The following is an 18876-nucleotide window of genomic DNA, read 5'->3' on the forward strand; positions in this document are numbered from 1 at the left end:
GAGAGAGGGAGACACAGAATCTGAAACAGGCTCCAGGCTCTGAGCTGTCAGCACAGAGCCCGACGCGGGGCTCGAACTCACGGACCGTGAGATCATGACCTGGGCCGAAGTTGGACGCATAACCGACCAAGCCACCCAGGCGCCCCTTAAGGTCATCTTTAATGCCTGGATCCTGGGTGCTTACGCCCAGCAAGCAGAAGGGTGAAGAGAAAGCATGCAGGCTTGAGCAGGAGGTATTTACAGGTCAGGCCTAGAGCAGCACATATCATTTCTACCCAGATCAGTTCCAGAACTCTGTGACATGGCCCGACCTAGATACAGAAGAGGCCGAGAGGTGTGGACTATTGGTGTTGGGGCACCAGCTTTCTGACACCTCAGTTTGCCAACTGTGGCAAAAAAGAGTAACTCCTTAGGAGACCAGTTCTATGGTGCTGCTGGGGGAGAGCATATCTCTAGAAGTTCAGACTAGATGCTTCTCTTTCAGTCCTTCCAATGACTTTGTAGGCACTAATTCCAGTATTAAATCCTTTTCTGCTCTAATTAGCTGTACACAAGTCTATAATCTACATCCAAACTCTAGCTTTTACAGTCAGTGAGATGAGAGGTAACTTAAGTGAAAGGCTACTTTTCAAAAAAGAGAAATAAAAGATTTTGTAACAATTTTACCGCAGGATGGAAATAAAATCTTTCCTCAGAATTCATGAAGTATAGACTACCTCCGAATGAGTGTGCGTTCTAAATCTAGACTACCTGGGTGGTTTGGGATTGAGTTGAGGTGGTTCTCGTTTGGCAGCATTGGGGCACCTAGCAGGAGCAAATGCAAATCATCAGTCTGAACTCAATTTCTCCAGCTTCCCACGGGTTGGATTAGCCAAACATGAGATCACAATCTAAAATCACAAACCATATAAGTATGCTAAAAATGTTCACAGAGAAAAAGCAGTTGAAAACCTAAGTAAGAGATGCGAAACAATCAGAAAAGATCAGAAAAAAACAGGGAAAGGGAAAGAATCTGATAGATCTGAAAATGAACAGAATATAACTTTAGAAAAGAAAAATATAATTGAAATTTCAGTGGGCAGATTAAATAGCAAACTAGACACAGCTGAGAATTATTGAACTAGAAGATGGGCCTACAGAAATTACCCAGAATGCAAAATAGATTAGGAGATGAGAATATTTCAGAACAAGAGGGTCTAACATATTTAAAAATTTTTAATCTTTAAAAAAATTTCACACTTTACAGTTTCATTAGATATATTCACAATCTTGTGGGAATCATTACCATTGTCCATTTCCAGAACTTTCTTATCATACAAAACAGAAACTCTGTACTCTTTAAATAACAACAACCTAGTCTCTCCTTCCCCAGCCACTGGTAACCTCTAGTCTGCCATCTGTTTCTATGAATTTTCCTATTTGAGATACCTCATACAAGTGATCATATAATCGTTGTCCTTTTATGAATGGCTTATTTCACTTCATGTTTTCAAGGTTCATCCATGAGATCTAACATATGTTTAATAGAGGATACCGAGGAGACACAACATTAAAAAAGATAAAAGTAGTGAATTTCCAGATTTGATGAAAGATATAACCCCTAAATTCGGGAATCATAACAAATCCCAAATAGGACAACTAAAACTAAAATAACACCTACACATATATTGAAATTGAATTATATTAAAGACAATAGGTTCTTAAAAGCATCCAGAAAGAATAATCTACAGAATAAATAACTTAAAACAGCATATATTTCAATGTCAACATAGAACCCAGATGACAACAGCATAGTAAGTTTAAAATGCGGAGTGTACATAACTGTTAACCTAGAATTGTATACGCAGGGTGACAGATTGCTAGCTGCCTATTCTAATATCCATCATGTTTTCTTCCTTATTAACAGAGCCCTGATTTTGTAGGGGATCAACAATGTGTTCACCTAAGAAAGAACTTCATTTCCTAGGCTCACTTGCAGCCAGACTCAGTTCTAGCCAATGAGATGAAGCAGCGTCATCAAGCAAGATTTCAAAAAAGTTCCTTAACAAGGTCAGACATCTGTTCATGGTGAAAACTCTGCAAATGATGGCTAGAAGAGGACCTTCTAAATCTGATAAAGGCCACCTCCAAAAAAACGTTCAGGTAACATCGTACTTAATGGTGAAATATCAAACATTTTCCTCCTATGATTGAGAGAAAAGCCAGGGTGCTTGCTCTTACCACTTTTATATAACACTATACTGGTGGTCCTAGCCATTGCAACAAGGCAAGAAAAAGAAATAAAAGGCCTGACAACTCAAAAGGAGAAAATATTTTGCTATTTGCTGTTGACCTGATTCTTTATGTAGAAAATCCTAAGGAACCCATAAAAATGCTATTAGGAGAAACCGGGTGGCTCAGTTGGTTAAGTATCCAGCTTCGGTTCAGGTCATGATCTCACAGTTTGTGAGTCTGAGCCCCATGTCGGGCTTTGCACTAATAGCTTAGAGCCTGCTTCGGATTCTCTGTCTCCCTCTCTCTCTGGCCCTCCCCGCCTCTCTCTCTCAAAAATAAATAAATAAATATTAAAAAAAATAAAGATGCTATTAGAACTAAGTGAATTTAACAATTTTACAAACTACAAAGTTTATATAAAAATCAGTTGTATTTGTGTATACTAGCAATAAACAATTATAAAATAAAACTAGAAACAAAGCAAATAAACAAAGGAAAAAAGAGACCAACAAAAAACAAGAGTCCTAACTATAGAGAGCAAATTGATGGATACCAGAAGGGAAGACTGTAGGGGGTTGGGTGAAATAGGTGACAGGGATTAAGAGTACACTTATCACAATGAGCACTGAGTAATGTATAGAATTAGTGAATCACTATATTATACACATGAAATTAATATAACACTACATGCTAAAAATAATAATGAATTCTAAAAATAAAGAAGTGAAATTAAATTTTCATTTGCAATAATGTGAAATAACAAAATTCTTAGGAATAAATGTGACAAAAATGTGTAAGAACTTTACGCTGAAAACTACGAAGCTTTGCTGAGAATTGCTGAGATAAATTAAGGAAGACCAAAATAAATGAGGGGATTTACTGTGCTTAAACAATGGAATATTCAATATTGTTAAGAATCCATTCTTTCTAGATATATATTTTAAATATTTATTTTTGAAGAGGGGGCAGAGAGAAGATCTGAAGCGGGCTCTGTGCTGACAGCAGAGAGAGCCTGAAGTGGGGTTCCAACTCATGAACCATGAGATCATGACCTGAGCTGAAATCAGACGCCTAACTGATTGAGCCACCTAGGTGCCCCTTTTCTAGATATATTTATAGATGTAATGCAATATCAGTCAAATTCCTATCAGGTTTTAAAAAAAATTTTGTAGACATTGAGAAGTTGATTCTAAAATTTATATAGAAATGAAAATGACCTGGAATAGCCAACAAGATTAAAACAGAACAAAGTTGTAAGGTTTATACTACTTGATTTCAAGACTTTATAGAAATTAAGACAATCTGGTATTGAAGAAAGTATACATATAGATGGAAGGAAAAGAACAGAAAATCAGGAATAGATATGCATATATGTGATCAACTGATTTTCAACAAAGGTGTAAAGACAATTCAGTGGAAAAGGAAAGCCTTTTCAAAATGGTGCTGGGATGCCTCTAAAGCAGCAAAATCTACAGAGGCAGAAGACAATAGTGGGGCTGGGGAGAGAGGAATGGAGAGTTAATGTGTAAAGGCACAGTTTCCATGCGGGATAATGAAAAAAGTTCTGGAGATAAATAGTGGTGATGAGTGCACAACACTGCAAATGTACTTAATGCCACTGAACTGCACACTTAAAAATGGTTAAAATGGTAAGTTTTATATTATATATATATATATATATATATATTTATTTTTTTTTTTACCACAATAAAAATATTTGGAAAAAATTTTTAAAGCTTATTTTTATTTATTTTGAGAGAGAGATAGAGAGCAAGCGGGGAAGGGACAGAGAGAAATGAAGACAGAATCCCAAGTTGGCTCCATACTGCCAGCACAGAGCACAATGTGGGGCTGGAACTCATGAACCGTGAGATCATGACTTGAGCTGAAGTCAAGAGTTGGAGGCTTAACTGACTGAGCCATGTAGGCGCTCTTTGAAATAATTTAAAACGTGGCCCAAGGGGTACCTGGGTGGCTCAGCCGGTTAAGTGACTGACTTCGGCTTAGGTCATGATCTCAAGGTTCATGGGTTTGAGCCCGAGTCAGGCTCTGTGCTGAACGCTTGCTCAGAGCCTGGAGCCTGCTTTGGATTCTGTGTCTCCTTCTCTCTCTGCCCCTCCCCTGCTTGTGCTCTGTCTCGCTCTCTCTCTCAAAAATAAATAAATATAAAAAAGAAAAAAAAAGTGGTCCGAAGCAATTGGACATCCCAAAATGGAAAACACAAACAAAATCTAACTTGAAATTAATCGTAGACCTAAATGTTACAACTAAAACTTCTAGATGAAAACATAGAGGTGGGGGGCACCTGGGTGGCTCAGTCCCTTAAGCATCTGAACTTAGCTCAGGTCATGATCTCACAGTTCAGGAGTTCGAGCCCCATGTCAGGCTCTGTGCTGACAGTGCAGAGGAGCCTGGAGCCTGCTTCGGATTCTGTGTCTCCCTCGCTCTTTGCCCCTCCCCCGCTTGTACTCTCTCTCAAAAATAAATAAATATTTTAAAAAATTAAAAAGAAAGAAACAGGAAAATTTTTGTGATCTTGTGGTAGGCAAAGATTTCTTAGGACAAAACAATATTTTTGTGTCCAGGATATATGAAAAGATACTAAATTTCAGTAATTCTAACTACCCAGTTTTAAAAAAATGAGCAATAGACTTGAACAGGCATGTCACAAAAGAAGACACATGAATGGTCTATAAGCATATGAAAAGAGGCTCAGTATCATCAGGGAAATGTATATTTAAACACACAAGGAGATACCGCTGCACATCTATTAAAATGGGTAGGATTAAAAAAAAAAAGTCAATGCCAAGTATTGGCAAGGATGTGGAGGAAAGGAAAAAGTTGGAATTTAAAACGATACTACCATTCTGGAAAAACGGCTTGCCAATGTCTTAAAAAGTTAGCATACATACATCTACCATAAGACATGGCCATTCTAACCCTACATATTTACCCAAGAGAGATGAAAGCAAAAGTCCACACAAAAACTTCTACACAAATGTTCACAGCAGTTTTATTCATAATTGTCCCAAACTGGAAACAACCCAAATATACATTTCAACAGATGAACTGACAAACAAAATGTGGTATTTTCATAAAATGGAATATTCCATAGAAAAGGATGACCTGAGTGAAGTTCATCCCTAGAAGGGCTTCCCTTCAGGACAGAGGGCAGGGATGAGCAGGTGGAAGGCTACTCTGGCAGAAACTAGGCCAGGGCTGCCCTGTCATTGAGGAAATCCAGAAGGGGGGGCTGGGAATCACTTTTTAAATTAAATTAAATTAAATTAAATTAAATTAAATTAAATTAAATTAATTTCTGTTAATTAAAAAATTAATTAAAAATTTTTAATGTTTATTTTATTTTTAAGAGAGAGAGAGAGAGAGAGAGAGAGCGAGCATGAGTGGGAGAGGGGCAGAGAAAGAGGGAGACACAGAATCTGAAGCAGGCTCCAGGCTTTGAGCTGTCAGCACGAAGCCTGACGTGGTTCACTCCCACAAATCGTGAGATCATGACCTGAGCTGAATTCAGATGCTTAACCGACTGAGCTACCCAGGGGCCCCTAGAGACTCCTTTAAACTACTATTCCATTTACAATCCATGTGCCTGTCTTCCAATACTGGGATGGATTTATAATTTAAAAATATACATCGTTCTTTTTAACACTACTGTATTGTATACCTAAAAATGATTAAGATGGTAACTTTGATGTTATGTATTTTTCACCATAATAATAAAAAAAACCTACATAGTTCTTGATTTGTCAGTGATCTTTGGTTAGGGGGAATGGGTCAACATGTGAGCAAAAGTCAGTCTTGTAAGAAAATGTCATTGGAACCCTAATTGTAAAATTATATAGGCAGATATTTCTAACTTTTAATTTCACTATTAAAATAATATTTAAAATCCAATGCTGTTTCTAAGATTATACAACAAAGGTCAGTCATCCCCACACATCACTCTGTTTTGCCACTATGTATGAACATGTTCACTAGGATGCATTCCTTGGGTTGAAATGACAGAAACCAGATCTGAACTAGCTTTATGATGTTAATAAAAACTCGAGTGTTTATGTTGCACCACGCCCATGGTCAGCATTTCACGTCCTTTTATCCCATCTAGTCCACACAATGGCCCAGGAGGCCAGAAGCCAACCTGTGACCCTTGCCTCACACTCAGCAACTTGAAACAGGACCTGGCATGTAGTCAGAATGAATGAAGGAATGAAATAATTCCTACCATTGTCCTCAACTTACCAGAGCATGGAGCTGTGCTCTGGAGACACAGGAAAGGCATAGGAAAGCTAGGCCTACCCAGCTAGGCCACCCAGGTGTTTGGAGGCAGAACTGGGACTTTAATCCAGGCACCTGCTATAAGGACAGCCCTTCAACCCGTCCATTATGTGGACTCTCAACCCAGAAGGGAAGTGTATTGGGTCTTCAAGAGAAGCAGAAGTGCTTTCAGATTTCAGGCACTGTTTAGGGACTTACCCTTCAGAGCCTTCCTTGTCTCCCGTATCTATATTTCTGTCAGTGTTGTTGTCTTCTCAAGGCTGGAATCTTGGTCACCGGTAGCTACTGAGTTCAGATCTCTCTTATGTATCTCAAGAGTGGAGAAACAGTTATAAGAGGTAAAATCCCAGGGCAGGATTGTCACTTGCCCTGGTGGATCACATGTACACTGCCATGGTTCAGGTCCTGGTTTCTACTGTCTAGCCATACGTGACTTTGGACAAGTTAAGTTACTTAGTCTTGATGGCTTTTGTTTCCTCATCTGCTAAATGAGAACAATAACAGGGGCTTGCTAGTGAAGCACATGTAGTGCTCAAACACCTTAGTAAGTCATTTATTTTCGTAATTCTTGTTACATATTTCCTTTTTATTTAAGCAATTTTCATAAAGCCTTGTGGTGGTCTCTCTGTAGAAAAGTCTCACTGTGAAGTTGTAACTATTGCCTGACCCCATAAGCTTTGGAGTTTGGGTTATTTCATTCTTTGTAGTCCCCAGGACCACCAAGCTAAGAAATTACCATGAAAGTAGTCCTGGAACATTAAAAAAATAATAATAAAAACAATTAAAAAAAGGGGCACCTGGGTGGCTCAGTCAGTTGAGCGTCTGACTTCGGCACAGGTCATGATCTCGCTGTCTGTGAGTTCGAGCCCCGCGTTGGGCTCTGTGCTGACAGCTCAGAGCTGGAGCCTGCTCCAGATTCTGTGTCTCCCTTGCTCTCTCTGCCCCTCCCCCACTCATGCTCTGTCTCTCTCTCCTGTAAAAATAAATAAACATTTAAAAAAATAAATTAAAAAAAAAGTAAAAGTAGTCTTGGGATAGGGGCACCTGGATGGCTCAGTCAGTTGGGTGTCTGACTTTTGATTTTAGCTCAGGTCATGGTCTCACAGTCATAAGGTCAAGCCCTGCTCTGGGCTCCGCACTGATCCTTGAGCTTGCTTGGGATTCTCTCTCTCCCCTTCTCCCCCTTTTCCCCACTCAAGCATGCACACGTGCACATGCTCCCTCTCTCTCAATAAAAGAAAAAAGTTAAAAAAAAAAGGAGTCCTGGGACAGTGGCACTTCTCTGAAGGGACACATTTAGGCGGCTTAGGATTCCCACATAAATACAGGCCCAATTGAGTTCATGGCCCCAAATTACAAAATTTTCACAGAAATAATCTACCATGAGTGACAGTCAGTAGACACGACAAAGAGCAAGATTAGACCCCCCCCCCCCAAAAGTCATACAATGGAACTATTGCCTAGAAATTTAAAAATAAATATTTTTAAATGATTAAAGACAAGAGAAGACATTTTTAAGTTGCATTAAATAAAAAAGAAAAGCCCATATAAAGAAAGAGAAAGCAGATTTGATAATGTACCAAACTGAACTTCTAGAAATAAAATCAATAGTCACTGAAATAGAAAACTGTATGGAAAAAACCCCCAACTATATGGATAGAATTAACAGCAGATTAAACACAGTCAAAGAGAATATTAATGAGGTGGAAGTCAGAATTGGGAAATTATCCAGAATATAGCACACACAGAGGAAAAAAAGTACTGAGAGGAAAATAATTGTCAATTTCAACTTCTACATTGCTAAATTTTCATTCAAGAAAGAGGGCAAAATAAGACATTTCAGAGACTGAAAGAATTTATCACTACCAGACATTCATTAAAAATATCTGAAGTGTGTGCTTTCAGGAAAAAGAAACTTCAACCTAGAAGGAAGAGTGAGTGAAGAAACAGGTTCACATATGGCCAAATCTAAACCAGTGCTGACGGCTCCACAGTGAGAATAACAATGAAAAACATTAATTTGGAGGTGAAATGGCAGGGACGGGAACCTAGAGGATGAGAGAAATGATTGCAGCTAAAGCGTTCTAGTCTTATCATTACACAGAAAAGAGATAGAGACAGTAAATGACTTTAGAACTTGTTAATTATGCATGTTGAAAATTTAAGTGTATTTATGAAAGTGATAGGCAATGCATACTTTCCAAACCAATGGAAGTTGAGGGAAAGGGAATTATAGAATACTCGATCCATCCAATTCAGGACAGAAAGGGAGAAAAAAGAAGCATAGAGAGAAAAGGTAGACAATACAAAGTAAGACGGTAAAAATGAATTAAAGCATATCATCAAACATAATAAACACACCATTAAAGGTTTAAAACTGTAAAATTGATTTAAAAAATCTAGCTACACAGACTGTACATCAAATTCATGCCTAAGATATAAGGAACATAATGGAAAAAGATATATGAGGTCAACACTCACACACAAAAAGGACTGTAGTATACTAATTGGTGGAAAAAACAAAATTAAGGCCAAAAGCGTGATTAGGGATAATGAGGGGTACTGTATAATGACAAAAAGAATAATTTATCAGGAGGCTATAACAACTCTAAAGCTGTTAACAGTTAAAAATAGTCTCAAAACATTTAAAACCCAAACTGGCAAATTTCACGGAGAGACCGCTAAAACCACTATCATAGCAGTGAGATTTTAACCCACTTCTCTTGGTAATTTATAAATCAAGTAGATGCAAAATTAGAAAAGGCATAGACTACTGTAATAATGCAATTAACAAGCTTGATATAATGGAGATTATATGTCCCCATGCATCCAACAATTCCTATTAAACAGGAAACTTTCAGGGCATGTATACCACTATAAAGAAAGTCTTCACAAAATCCCCAAAGATCGGTATTATGCAGACCTCCTCCTTCTCCCACCATAATGCAATAAAATAAGAAATCAGCAACCAAAGTTTAGTCTTCCCTCCAAAAAACCTAGTATACATTTGAAAATGTAGGGGCGCCTGGGTGAAGTGTCTGACTCTTGATTTCAGCTCAGGTCATGATCTAGGGTTCATAAGTTTTAGCCCCAAGTTGGGCTCTGCACTGATAGGGTGGCTCCTGCTTGGGATTCTCTCTTTCTTCCTGTTCTTCCCCAATTTATGATCTTTCTCTTTAAAATCAATAAAAATGCAATTTTAAGTAAGTAAGTAAGTAAATAAATAAATAAATAAATAAATAAATAAAATAAAAAATGGGGGGCATCTAGCTGGCTCGGATCAGTGGAGCATGCAACTCTTCATCTCGGAGTTGTGAGTCCAAGCCCCATGTTGGGTGCAGAGATTACTTAAAAAGTAAAAAAAATCTTGGGGTGCCTGGGTGGCTCACTTGGTTGAGCATCCAGCTCTCGATTTCAGCTCAGGTTATGATACCACAGTTCGTGGGTTTGAGCCCCGTATCGGGCTCTGTGCTGACAGTGCAGAGCCTGCTTGGGATTCTCTTACCCTTTCTCTGCCCCTCCCTCCGTCTCTCTCTTTCTCAAAATAAATAAATAAACATTAAAAAAAAGAAAATGTGAAAATGTAAGTGAGCATACTTTCAGCAATTCCCAAGCCAAAAAAATAATTGATATGGTAAGATCAGAACAACATGAAATTAAAAATACTACTTATCAAGACTTAAGGGACATAACTAAAGTGGCACTTGGAAATGGACAACCTTACATGCTTATTGTGAGAAAAGAGAGAGACTAAATGTTGAGTTAAATATCCACTCAAAAATTGGAAAGAGTCATAACACAATAAAAAAGTAGAGAAATATAACAGAATAAAACAAAATAGAAAATAGAGATGATTAGCAAAATAAAAAAAAAAACAAACAAACTGATTCTTTAGAAATAGCTTGTATTCCCAGAAATTAAAGTGAACAAATCAGACTCAGGATGAAATGGAACCTAAATATACTGATAGACATCAAATAACTAGAAGCAATAAAAAACCTACCCACAAAAAATACACCAGATCCAGACAGTTTTACAGTCAACTCAACATTCAGGGGTTCCTGCCTCATGTGTCCTGTGCTGGAGTCTGGGAGAGGGTCCGATGTGAAAACAGAAAGGTGGGTGTGAAGAGCCTGTGGGTTGAAGCTTTTATTTCTCCACTCGGCAGATATACGCTGCACATCTGTGGGGCACCAGGCACTATTCCGGGGCTGCGGACACACCAGTGAACCACAGGAGCCTATGTTCTCATAGGGCAAGACAGACACTAAACAGGAAGGAAGGGAGTATGTTAGAAGAGGTGCTGCGGAAGAAAGAGTAGCTCAGAGGAAGGGGCGCAGCAGTGAGGGGAAGGAGGGTACACCGAAGAGAAGGGCAGTCAGTGGAGGGCTATGAACAGAACACCCCACCAAGTTGTCGTGGAAACCAAGGGGGAGTCTGGGGAGCTGGGAGAGGGCCCCACAGGAGGGCAGGGTTGGGATTCGGAAGCGGGCCCCAGGAGTGCAAAAGGAGGGAGGGGCACAGCCGAGCCGGAAGGAGGCAAAGAACTTTGTCAGCAGAGGAGCCTACCCCAAAGGCCAGGAAGGTGTGGACCACCAATGCTGGAGGGGGCTTAAGAATGTCAGGGTTTGGAGTGTCAAGTCAGAGGTGGCAGATGATTGATGTTTGGGAGGCATCATGTGTGGTGATGGGAGCATGTGTGGTGGAAGTGGGGGACGGGAGGCGGCTTGGTTGTGGGCAGGGGCCCACACCAGAGTGAGTCTGCCCCGTGCCAGGCATTGGTCCAGGCGCTTTGCCCACATGAATTCCCCCAGGCCTTATGAGGCCTGTTTTGCATCTGAATATGTGTGGTGGGAGAATGTGGGAAAAATATCTTTCTGGAATCTTGGTCTGGATGGAAGGAGTGGGAAGCAGAGGGCCACAGGCCTGGTGACCCCTCACCTTCAAGGACAGACATAGGCGCGCAGAGGGGCTCGGCTGCGCTGTGGAGGGGGGCAGTGGCAGGCAAAGGGTGGCCCTGCCTGAGAGGTGGAGTCAGGTGGAACCCCGGGCTGCTCGGGAGTCTAGGGGAGGTGGTGAGGGGCCTGGTTCTTTTATTCTCAACGAAATGAAGGGCAAAGACACCCACTGTCCTCTGCCTTCCTTCTCGATAAACCCATCATGTTGCGGGGATGGAAGGACATAATGTGGGTAACGTGCTTCTGGGTATTGTTATTTTTGCTGTTTGCTGGGGTGGTGGCAGAGCTGGGGGGATGTGCAGGCTTGGAATTCATTCACTTTGTGCCCACCCTAAGTGCCAGGCACTTTGTGGAACCAGCACAGAACTGAGCGAGGCTCTGGTATCTCCCGGGCAGTGCCAGGCCCAGCCGAGCCTGGAGACCATAAATCTGTTGGTTGCTGATCAGCAGATATGAGGTTTTCTCCCCAAAGGTTTGATGGCCATGGTGCAGGACTAGAGTGGGACTCACCCTGGGCAGTAGGTTGGTAGAGGGAGGCCTGGGAGGGGCTCCTGTGAAGTCCAGGTTGGGTGGGCATGGTGGCAGGGCCAGTACAGAGGTCTGGGGCTGCTCCTCTTGGGCTCCTTCCTTCATCCACCCAGAACTAAGGGCTCTGCTGAGCATGTTCATGGCCTAGCAGCCAGCCACAGCAGGATGAAAGGCTGGGAGCAGGAGTGAGGGCAGGTGGGGGTTGTGGTGGGAGGGCTGGGGAGGGCAGGGTGGGCAGGAATTGTGGGCCTGGATTGCTTGGTGGTGGGGGGTGGGGTGGGGCAGGAAGATAGTGGAGACAGGAGAGGGGCTGGGAAGCATTAGTTTCCTCTCTCCAGGGCTGGGCCACAGGAAATCCAACCCTCGCGCTTCCCAAGGTGCTTCCTGAAGATAAAAAGTAGGCTTCTGACGGCCCCTTCCTGCTCCCCCCTTTCCCCAGCCCTCCCATCCTGCCCCCAGCCCCCAGGGGACCATCAGCTCTAGCACTCAGGCCAGACCAGTGGCCTTGGGAAGAGCCTGGACAGGGGGGTGGGAGGTCTGGGCATCCTGGGGCCACACTTCCGGGCAGCGTGGGTCCGCCCAGGCTTGAGGAGAAAGCAGGACCGACCCACAGACAGCGCTGGATCCTGCTCTGTGGGGTCAGTGGGGAGTCCAGGGAGGCAGAGATTTTTCCTAAAGGGGTAGTAGATGGAAGAGGAGAGGGCCAAGGCTTGTCCTTGGGAAGAAGGCCTTGCTCTGGCTTGATCAGAGACTGTTCTGGGGGCAGAGAGGTGGGTATTGGTGGGGAGGGGGCTTTGTGGTGGGAGACAGTGGTTAAGGTGGCTCTGTAAAGAGGGGGTCTGTTCTTGGAGGGGTGCCATGCACTGCTCCTGTGGGGTCAGGAGGTTTCCAAGTTGTGGTGGGGAGGAGTAGGGAGGTTTTCTGTGTGTGTGTGTGTGTGTGTGTGGGGGGTTCATTCAAGTTTATTCCTGGGAGGCTCAGGGGATCTAAGGTTGTTGTTCTTGGAGAAGGTTTGGAGAGGCTGGTGGGGGGTGGTGGGGTGCGGGCAGGGTCTCTTTCCACCAGGGAACAGAGGGTATGCCCATGTTTGGTTGTTCTGTGAACATAATCAAGTCTGTTCAGTGAAAGGCTGAACAGTTCGGCTATGGGGGTCAGGGCCTGCTCTTTGGGGGCATGGCCAAGGCATGTTGGGGAGTTCTATGGAATCAGGAGCTGTTTCTCCGGAGATCAGGGATATTTCTACATTTAGGGGCTGCTCTTTGCTCTCGGGGGTCTTGGGGGCACAGGTTTTGCAGCACTGGGGTAGTTTTGGGAGGCTTATCAGTGTTGGGGGGGTGCCATGCTCCAATGGGGCGGTGGTGCCTGAGCTAGTTTCTTGACTGCGCTCCCCTCTTCTCCGCCCACTCATCACCCCCTCCCGCGTTGCCACGACAACGTGTAAAACTAAAATTCACTTTCCCGTCGCAGGTGGAGACTAGTAGCGCCCCCTCCCCTAAGCCTGTCCTCATAGGTCGCGCCCCCATCCTGTCGTCGCTAAGGTGACAGGGAGGGGGCGACAGGCATTGGATCTAGGCAGACCAGGGGGCCTGGAGAGTGGGGAGGAGGAAAGGCGGCCTCGGAGTCCGGAGCGAACTCCCCAAACTCGGCTGGGGATGCGGGAAGCCGCGCTGAACACTGTTCAGCGTGGTCGTAAGGGTTAAGTCGGAGGGTTAATTGGCTCCGACCATGGAAGAGCCCTTGGTCCCTCCCTGGCCCCGATGTCTCCTCCGTCTCACCCCCCAAGCCTGGGGCAAGGCTGGTCACCGTCTCCCCCGGGCCTTGAGTGGGGTGGAGAGGTCGGTAGAATGGGGGGGACGCTGCCACCCCCGGAAATTAATTCTCCCGTTTTTTCTCTCCCTTTCCTGCCTCGTCTCTGGTCCTTGTGCCCAACGCGGACCCCACCCCAGCTTCAGGACCCCCTCCTCTCCGAATCTTCTTCGGTGGTCCGCGGATGCTCGCCCGCAGCCGAAGGGCGGCGCGGCCCTCGCGGTTCAGCCACTCCCCCCCCGCCGAGGCCTAGGATTTCCCCCCCCCCCCCCCCCCCCCGCCAGCGAGCAGCCCCCAGGGCCCCCGCCCTGTGGGGCGGCCCAGGCCCTCCGCACGACCCCTCCCACCTCACCCCAGGACCGGCACTGTCCCCCTCGCCCCCGGTCCCCGACTGGCCCCGAGCCCTCCCGGCCCCCGCCTCCGGCGCAGCCCCCTAGCCACCCCCGCTTCCCTCCCGGCTCAGGCCCCCTCCCCCCGCCGCCCCCGCCCCCGGGGAAGGCAGGCGCCGCGCGGAGCCGGGGCCGATGCAGCTGAGCCGCGCCGCCGCCGCCGCCGCCGCCGCCCCTGCGGAGCCCTCGGCGCAGCTGTCCCCCGCGCCGGCCCCGGCCCCGGCCCCCCCCGGTCCCCTCCCGCGTAGCGCGGCCGACGGGGCTCCGGCGGGGGGGAAGGGGGGGCCGGGGAGCCGCGCGGAGGCCCCGTGCGCTCCGCTCCCGGCCGCGAGCCTCCCGGGCCCCGGCCGGGGCGCGGGCACGGGCGCGGGGATGGACGGCCCCGGGGCCAGCGCCGTGGTCGTGCGCGTCGGCATCCCGGACCTGCAGCAGACGGTAAGCCCCACCGCCCCGTCCCGGTAGCGCCCCCGCCGTCCTCGCCCAGCCCCCCCCCCCCCTCTTTACACCCACCCCACTCCCCCACCGCGCGCTCCGAGGCGGGCGCGGGAGACCCCAGGCCCGCGGCTACTCACCCCTCCCCCGCCGCCTCCGCGGAGACCCTCCCCACCGGCCGGGCGGGGGCGGGTCCCGGGGAAGCACCGCCCTCGGGGCGGGTCCTCGCCCGCCGGCCGCGGAGGCGCGGGGTCCGAGGCTTGGGCTGGGGAGCCCGCGACTCCTGCGTGGGGGGTGGGGGGGAGTTGGGGTGGGGGGGGGTCGGGGGGGCTCCCGGGACCCGGTGCTCTGCGCGGGGTCGGGCCGGGCCGCGCTCACGAGCTCGCTCCGCTGCAGAAGTGCCTGCGCCTGGACCCGGCCGCCCCCGTGTGGGCCGCCAAGCAACGCGTGCTCTGCGCCCTCAACCACAGCCTCCAGGACGCGCTCAACTACGGGCTCTTCCAGCCGCCCTCCCGGGGCCGCGCAGGCAAGTTCCTGGACGAGGAGCGGCTCTTGCAGGAGTACCCGCCCAACCTGGACACGCCCCTGCCCTACCTGGAGGTGAGCGGTGGGCAGGGGCGCGCGCAGGGCACCACCACAGGGTTCCGTGGCAGGAGCAGCGAAGGGCACGGTAGCGACGGACGCGGACGGGAAGAGTTAGTGTGGAGCGGTGTGTGTGTGCGGGGCGGGGGTGGGAGGCTGTGTGTGGCCAGCGCAGTGAGCGGTACGTGCAGTGTGTGTGCGGTGCGCAGTGTGGTGTGTGTAGCGTGTGAGGTGCGAGCCTTGTGTGTGGTGTGCAGTCAGCATCTGTGCGTCGGGGGCACACCGTGGTTCTGCAGAGTGGGGTGTGAGTGTGCAGAGCGGTGTGTAGAGTGAGCCGGCGCGTTACCTGTACGCACATCTGCCCCCTCCCCTTCCAGGGGGGTCTCTGAAGGCAGACCTGGTCATAATGGAAAGGATATTGTATGCACCGTCAGGCATGGGGACACAGGCTTGTAGTTTGGGGCGGTGGTGGCAAGTGCCATGAACATTAAAATATGCATTATGGTGGCTGAGCACGAAGTGGCTTGGCCTTTTTGGTGTCACAGGGAAATAGGGTTTGTTCTCCTCAGAGAGGACATATCTAGGAAGGTAAGCCTGGAATCAGGTCTTGGAAGAGGAGCGGGATTTTCCAGGGGATTCTGGGGATGGGAATGAGAGGCAAAGGGTGGTGCAGGACAGCAGGCATTCATCTCATCTGAACTTGGGGTTGGCTCTGTGTCACTGGCAGCATGAGCTTTGTGTGGCTGGCAGGGTGAGTAAGCAGGGCTTGGTTTTGTTGGTGCATTTGCTCACTCAGCCCAGGTGAGTGCCTTTTCTCTGCCTTTTTTTTCACCTGAGCAGTTTCGATACAAGAGGCGAGTTTATGCCCAGAACCTCATCGATGATAAGCAGTTTGCAAAGCTTCACACAAAGGTAAGGAGGCAGTCACAGAGAAGGGACTCCAGAGTTACCTCCTGACCCCCACGAGCAGTGTTCTCTTCACCCCAGCCTTGGCTGGATTTCGTGATATTGAAAATGTCCTTTAACAATTCTCGAGAGCCCTCCTTCTGCTCCTAGCACCCTCCACCCTGGCTGGGGGCTGAGCACAGTCTCTCTAGCTTGCCTCAGTCTGTTTTCTCCTGTGTCAGGGGTCCACAGCATGTGCTGGGGCTGCTGGAGGGCTGGGTGCAGCTGTTGTGTGGGTGGTCTGGTGATGGGCTCAAGTCAGATCAGATTCTGGCTGACCCCTCTGGTGGGCTCCTGCGGGGTGGTGGTGGTGGGATATGACAGGGCATGGTGTCTTGGTGGGAGCCTGGGTGGGGTGAAAATGAACAAGCACCAACCAATGTTCTCATTTAGGGGAACCGGGAGGGGATGGGGAGAACCAGGGGCCTAGCACTTAGTGGTCGCCCAGTGCTGGGCACTAATAATTGGGCATCTCATTGATTTTCTCCTGGGAGGGACTATTATTATCCCACTTCCCAGATGAAGATACTGAGTCCCAGAGAAGTGAAGTGACTTGCTCACAGGTGTGCAGACAGTGAAGCTGGGGCTGAACCCAGGTCTGTTTGACTCTGGGTCCCTGTGCCTAGGCACACTTGCTGGGCACCATTGCTAGGTAGGCCTGACCCTGAATATTCTCTGAGGGGCACCTCACTGCCTTCTCTGAATGTAGGAGAGGCAGTGTGGGTGCCGCAGCCCCTACCCACAGGCCGACTGTCTCAGCTCCCACCTCAGGCTCCAGTGACCAGCGGACATTTGCTTTCTGGACACTTCATTGACAATCTCTGGAGCCTGTCTCCTTCTAGGAGAAGGATCTGAGCACTATCACCCCTGTGTCCCAAGGACCCCTCTGTGACCCTGGGACCTCCATGCCAGGTCTCTCTGCTGCCCCTGGGGCACACAGGGGTCAGGGGCCATGACTCCGGCTGGGCAGAGACTGTGGTGGAAAGGTCTCCCTCTCTCTCCACTCACCCCAGTGTGACCCTGTCGCTCTGGGTTCCTCCCAAAGTGGTTACCTCTCCTCTAAAACTGTCCCAAGCAATCCCTAGGACATTGGTGACTATTGGCCTCCAGTGAGTCCCACTTGTTTTTAGAGCGAGTTTCAACTCCTTGCCCCAGGCCCGTACTTCTACCTGCCTGGCCTCTGACCACCCCCCACCATCATACCATCCACCCTGGGCCTGGCTGAGGTCTCTCCCCTGTCAGGAGCACCTTTCCTCCTGTGTCATTGTCCAGACCCACCTTGGTTCCCATGGTGTCCTCTCCCATTTATGATGTACCCTGATTGTTTTTAGAAGACCTGGCGCCTCCAGCCAGGGCGCCATGCCTTGTGCGTGCAGCATCTGTAGCACAGGCCTCAGTGGGGCTTTTGATGAGTGAATTTTGCTGAGTGAATTGATGCATGACTAGGTGAATGAATGAAAGGCAGTCAAAGTCATGTCACAGGAGGGGCCGCTTATGGGTGGGGAAGGGCCTCTGGGGTGGCGGTCTGCCTTTGCATGATCTCATGAGGAAGAAGGAGCAGGCTACCTTGGGGGTGATGGGGACTTGGGGGTGACAGGGACATGGGCCGTGGTGAGGGTAGCTCCTGCCTGGGAGCCTTGGGCTGTTCCGGGCTGGGCAGGTTGGGGCACCAGGGCTGGGGGGAGGAGCCAGGGGTGAGGTTGGGGTAGGGAACTCTCAGGGGGGCATGGCCAGGGCAACGTGGCCTTGATGAGGGGCTGGGTGGGCTGAGACTAATCATTGCAGTGGGTGTGGGATGCAGGGAGGGACCTCAAGCAGCAGGAGGGCCCAGTTGAGCTGGGAAGGGCCATGGTGGGGGTGTAGGGCTTGAGGTGGTATGAGGGGCGACAAGGTCATGATGTAGGGTGACAGGTCAGACTGGGGGCATGGGGCAGTAGATGCTCCACAGGTGGCCTGAGGCCTCCTGGTGGAAGGTGGGTGACAGAAGATAGTAGCTGTGGGGCTGGGCTGACTGGGATGGCTGCGTGTTCCAGGCAAACCTGAAGAAGTTCATGGACTACGTCCAGCTGCACAGCACGGACAAGGTAGCCCGCTTACTGGACAAGGGGCTGGACCCCAATTTCCACGATCCTGACTCAGGAGGTAAGAAGCAGAGCAGGAAGGGGCATGGCCTTGGAATGGTTGGGACCTTAACCTTCATCTGTCCCTTGAACCCAGAGTGTCCTCTGAGCCTTGCAGCCCAGCTGGACAACGCCACGGACCTGCTGAAGGTGTTGAGGAACGGTGGTGCTCACTTGGATTTCCGCACCCGCGATGGGCTCACTGCCGTGCACTGTGCCACACGCCAGCGGAATGCCGCAGCTCTGACGGTCAGTGTGGGTGGGGCCCTGGCCTGGAGGGGCACGTGGCCCAGCAGGGGGAGGAAGCTGGGCCCCGCATGAATGCTGAGGCTCCTTGCCCTCAGACTCTGCTGGACCTGGGCGCTTCGCCTGACTACAAGGACAGCCGCGGCCTGACGCCCTTGTACCACAGTGCCCTGGGGGGCGGGGATGCCCTCTGCTGCGAGCTGCTCCTTCACGACCATGCTCAGCTGGGGACCACTGATGAGAACGGCTGGCAGGAGATCCATCAGGTAGGCAGGGAGTGTGAAGGTGGGGAGTGTCTGCCTCTGTCTGGGGGTAAGGGTGAAGCTCCCGGCTCCGTCAGGGAGTGGGGAGGGGGGTTTCCCG

At 48.6% G+C, this 18876-nt stretch overlaps 1 protein-coding gene across 1 annotated transcript in view; it reads left to right on the top strand.

Annotated features, from left to right (window-relative positions):
- Nucleotides 1-14108: 14108 nt before the first annotated feature.
- Nucleotides 14109-18876, top strand: part of SHANK3 (SH3 and multiple ankyrin repeat domains 3) — a 50499-nt gene continuing 45731 nt past the window's right edge. The window contains 6 exon segments of the mRNA XM_049626742.1: nt 14109-14623; nt 15017-15220; nt 16043-16114; nt 18181-18289; nt 18365-18516; nt 18612-18779. Of these exon segments, the coding sequence (XP_049482699.1) occupies nt 14324-14623; nt 15017-15220; nt 16043-16114; nt 18181-18289; nt 18365-18516; nt 18612-18779 (1005 nt within the window). The 5' untranslated portion in view covers nt 14109-14323.

Source organism: Panthera uncia, chromosome B4 (genome assembly GCF_023721935.1).
Source record: "Panthera uncia isolate 11264 chromosome B4, Puncia_PCG_1.0, whole genome shotgun sequence".
Classification (NCBI taxonomy): domain Eukaryota; kingdom Metazoa; phylum Chordata; class Mammalia; order Carnivora; family Felidae; genus Panthera; species Panthera uncia.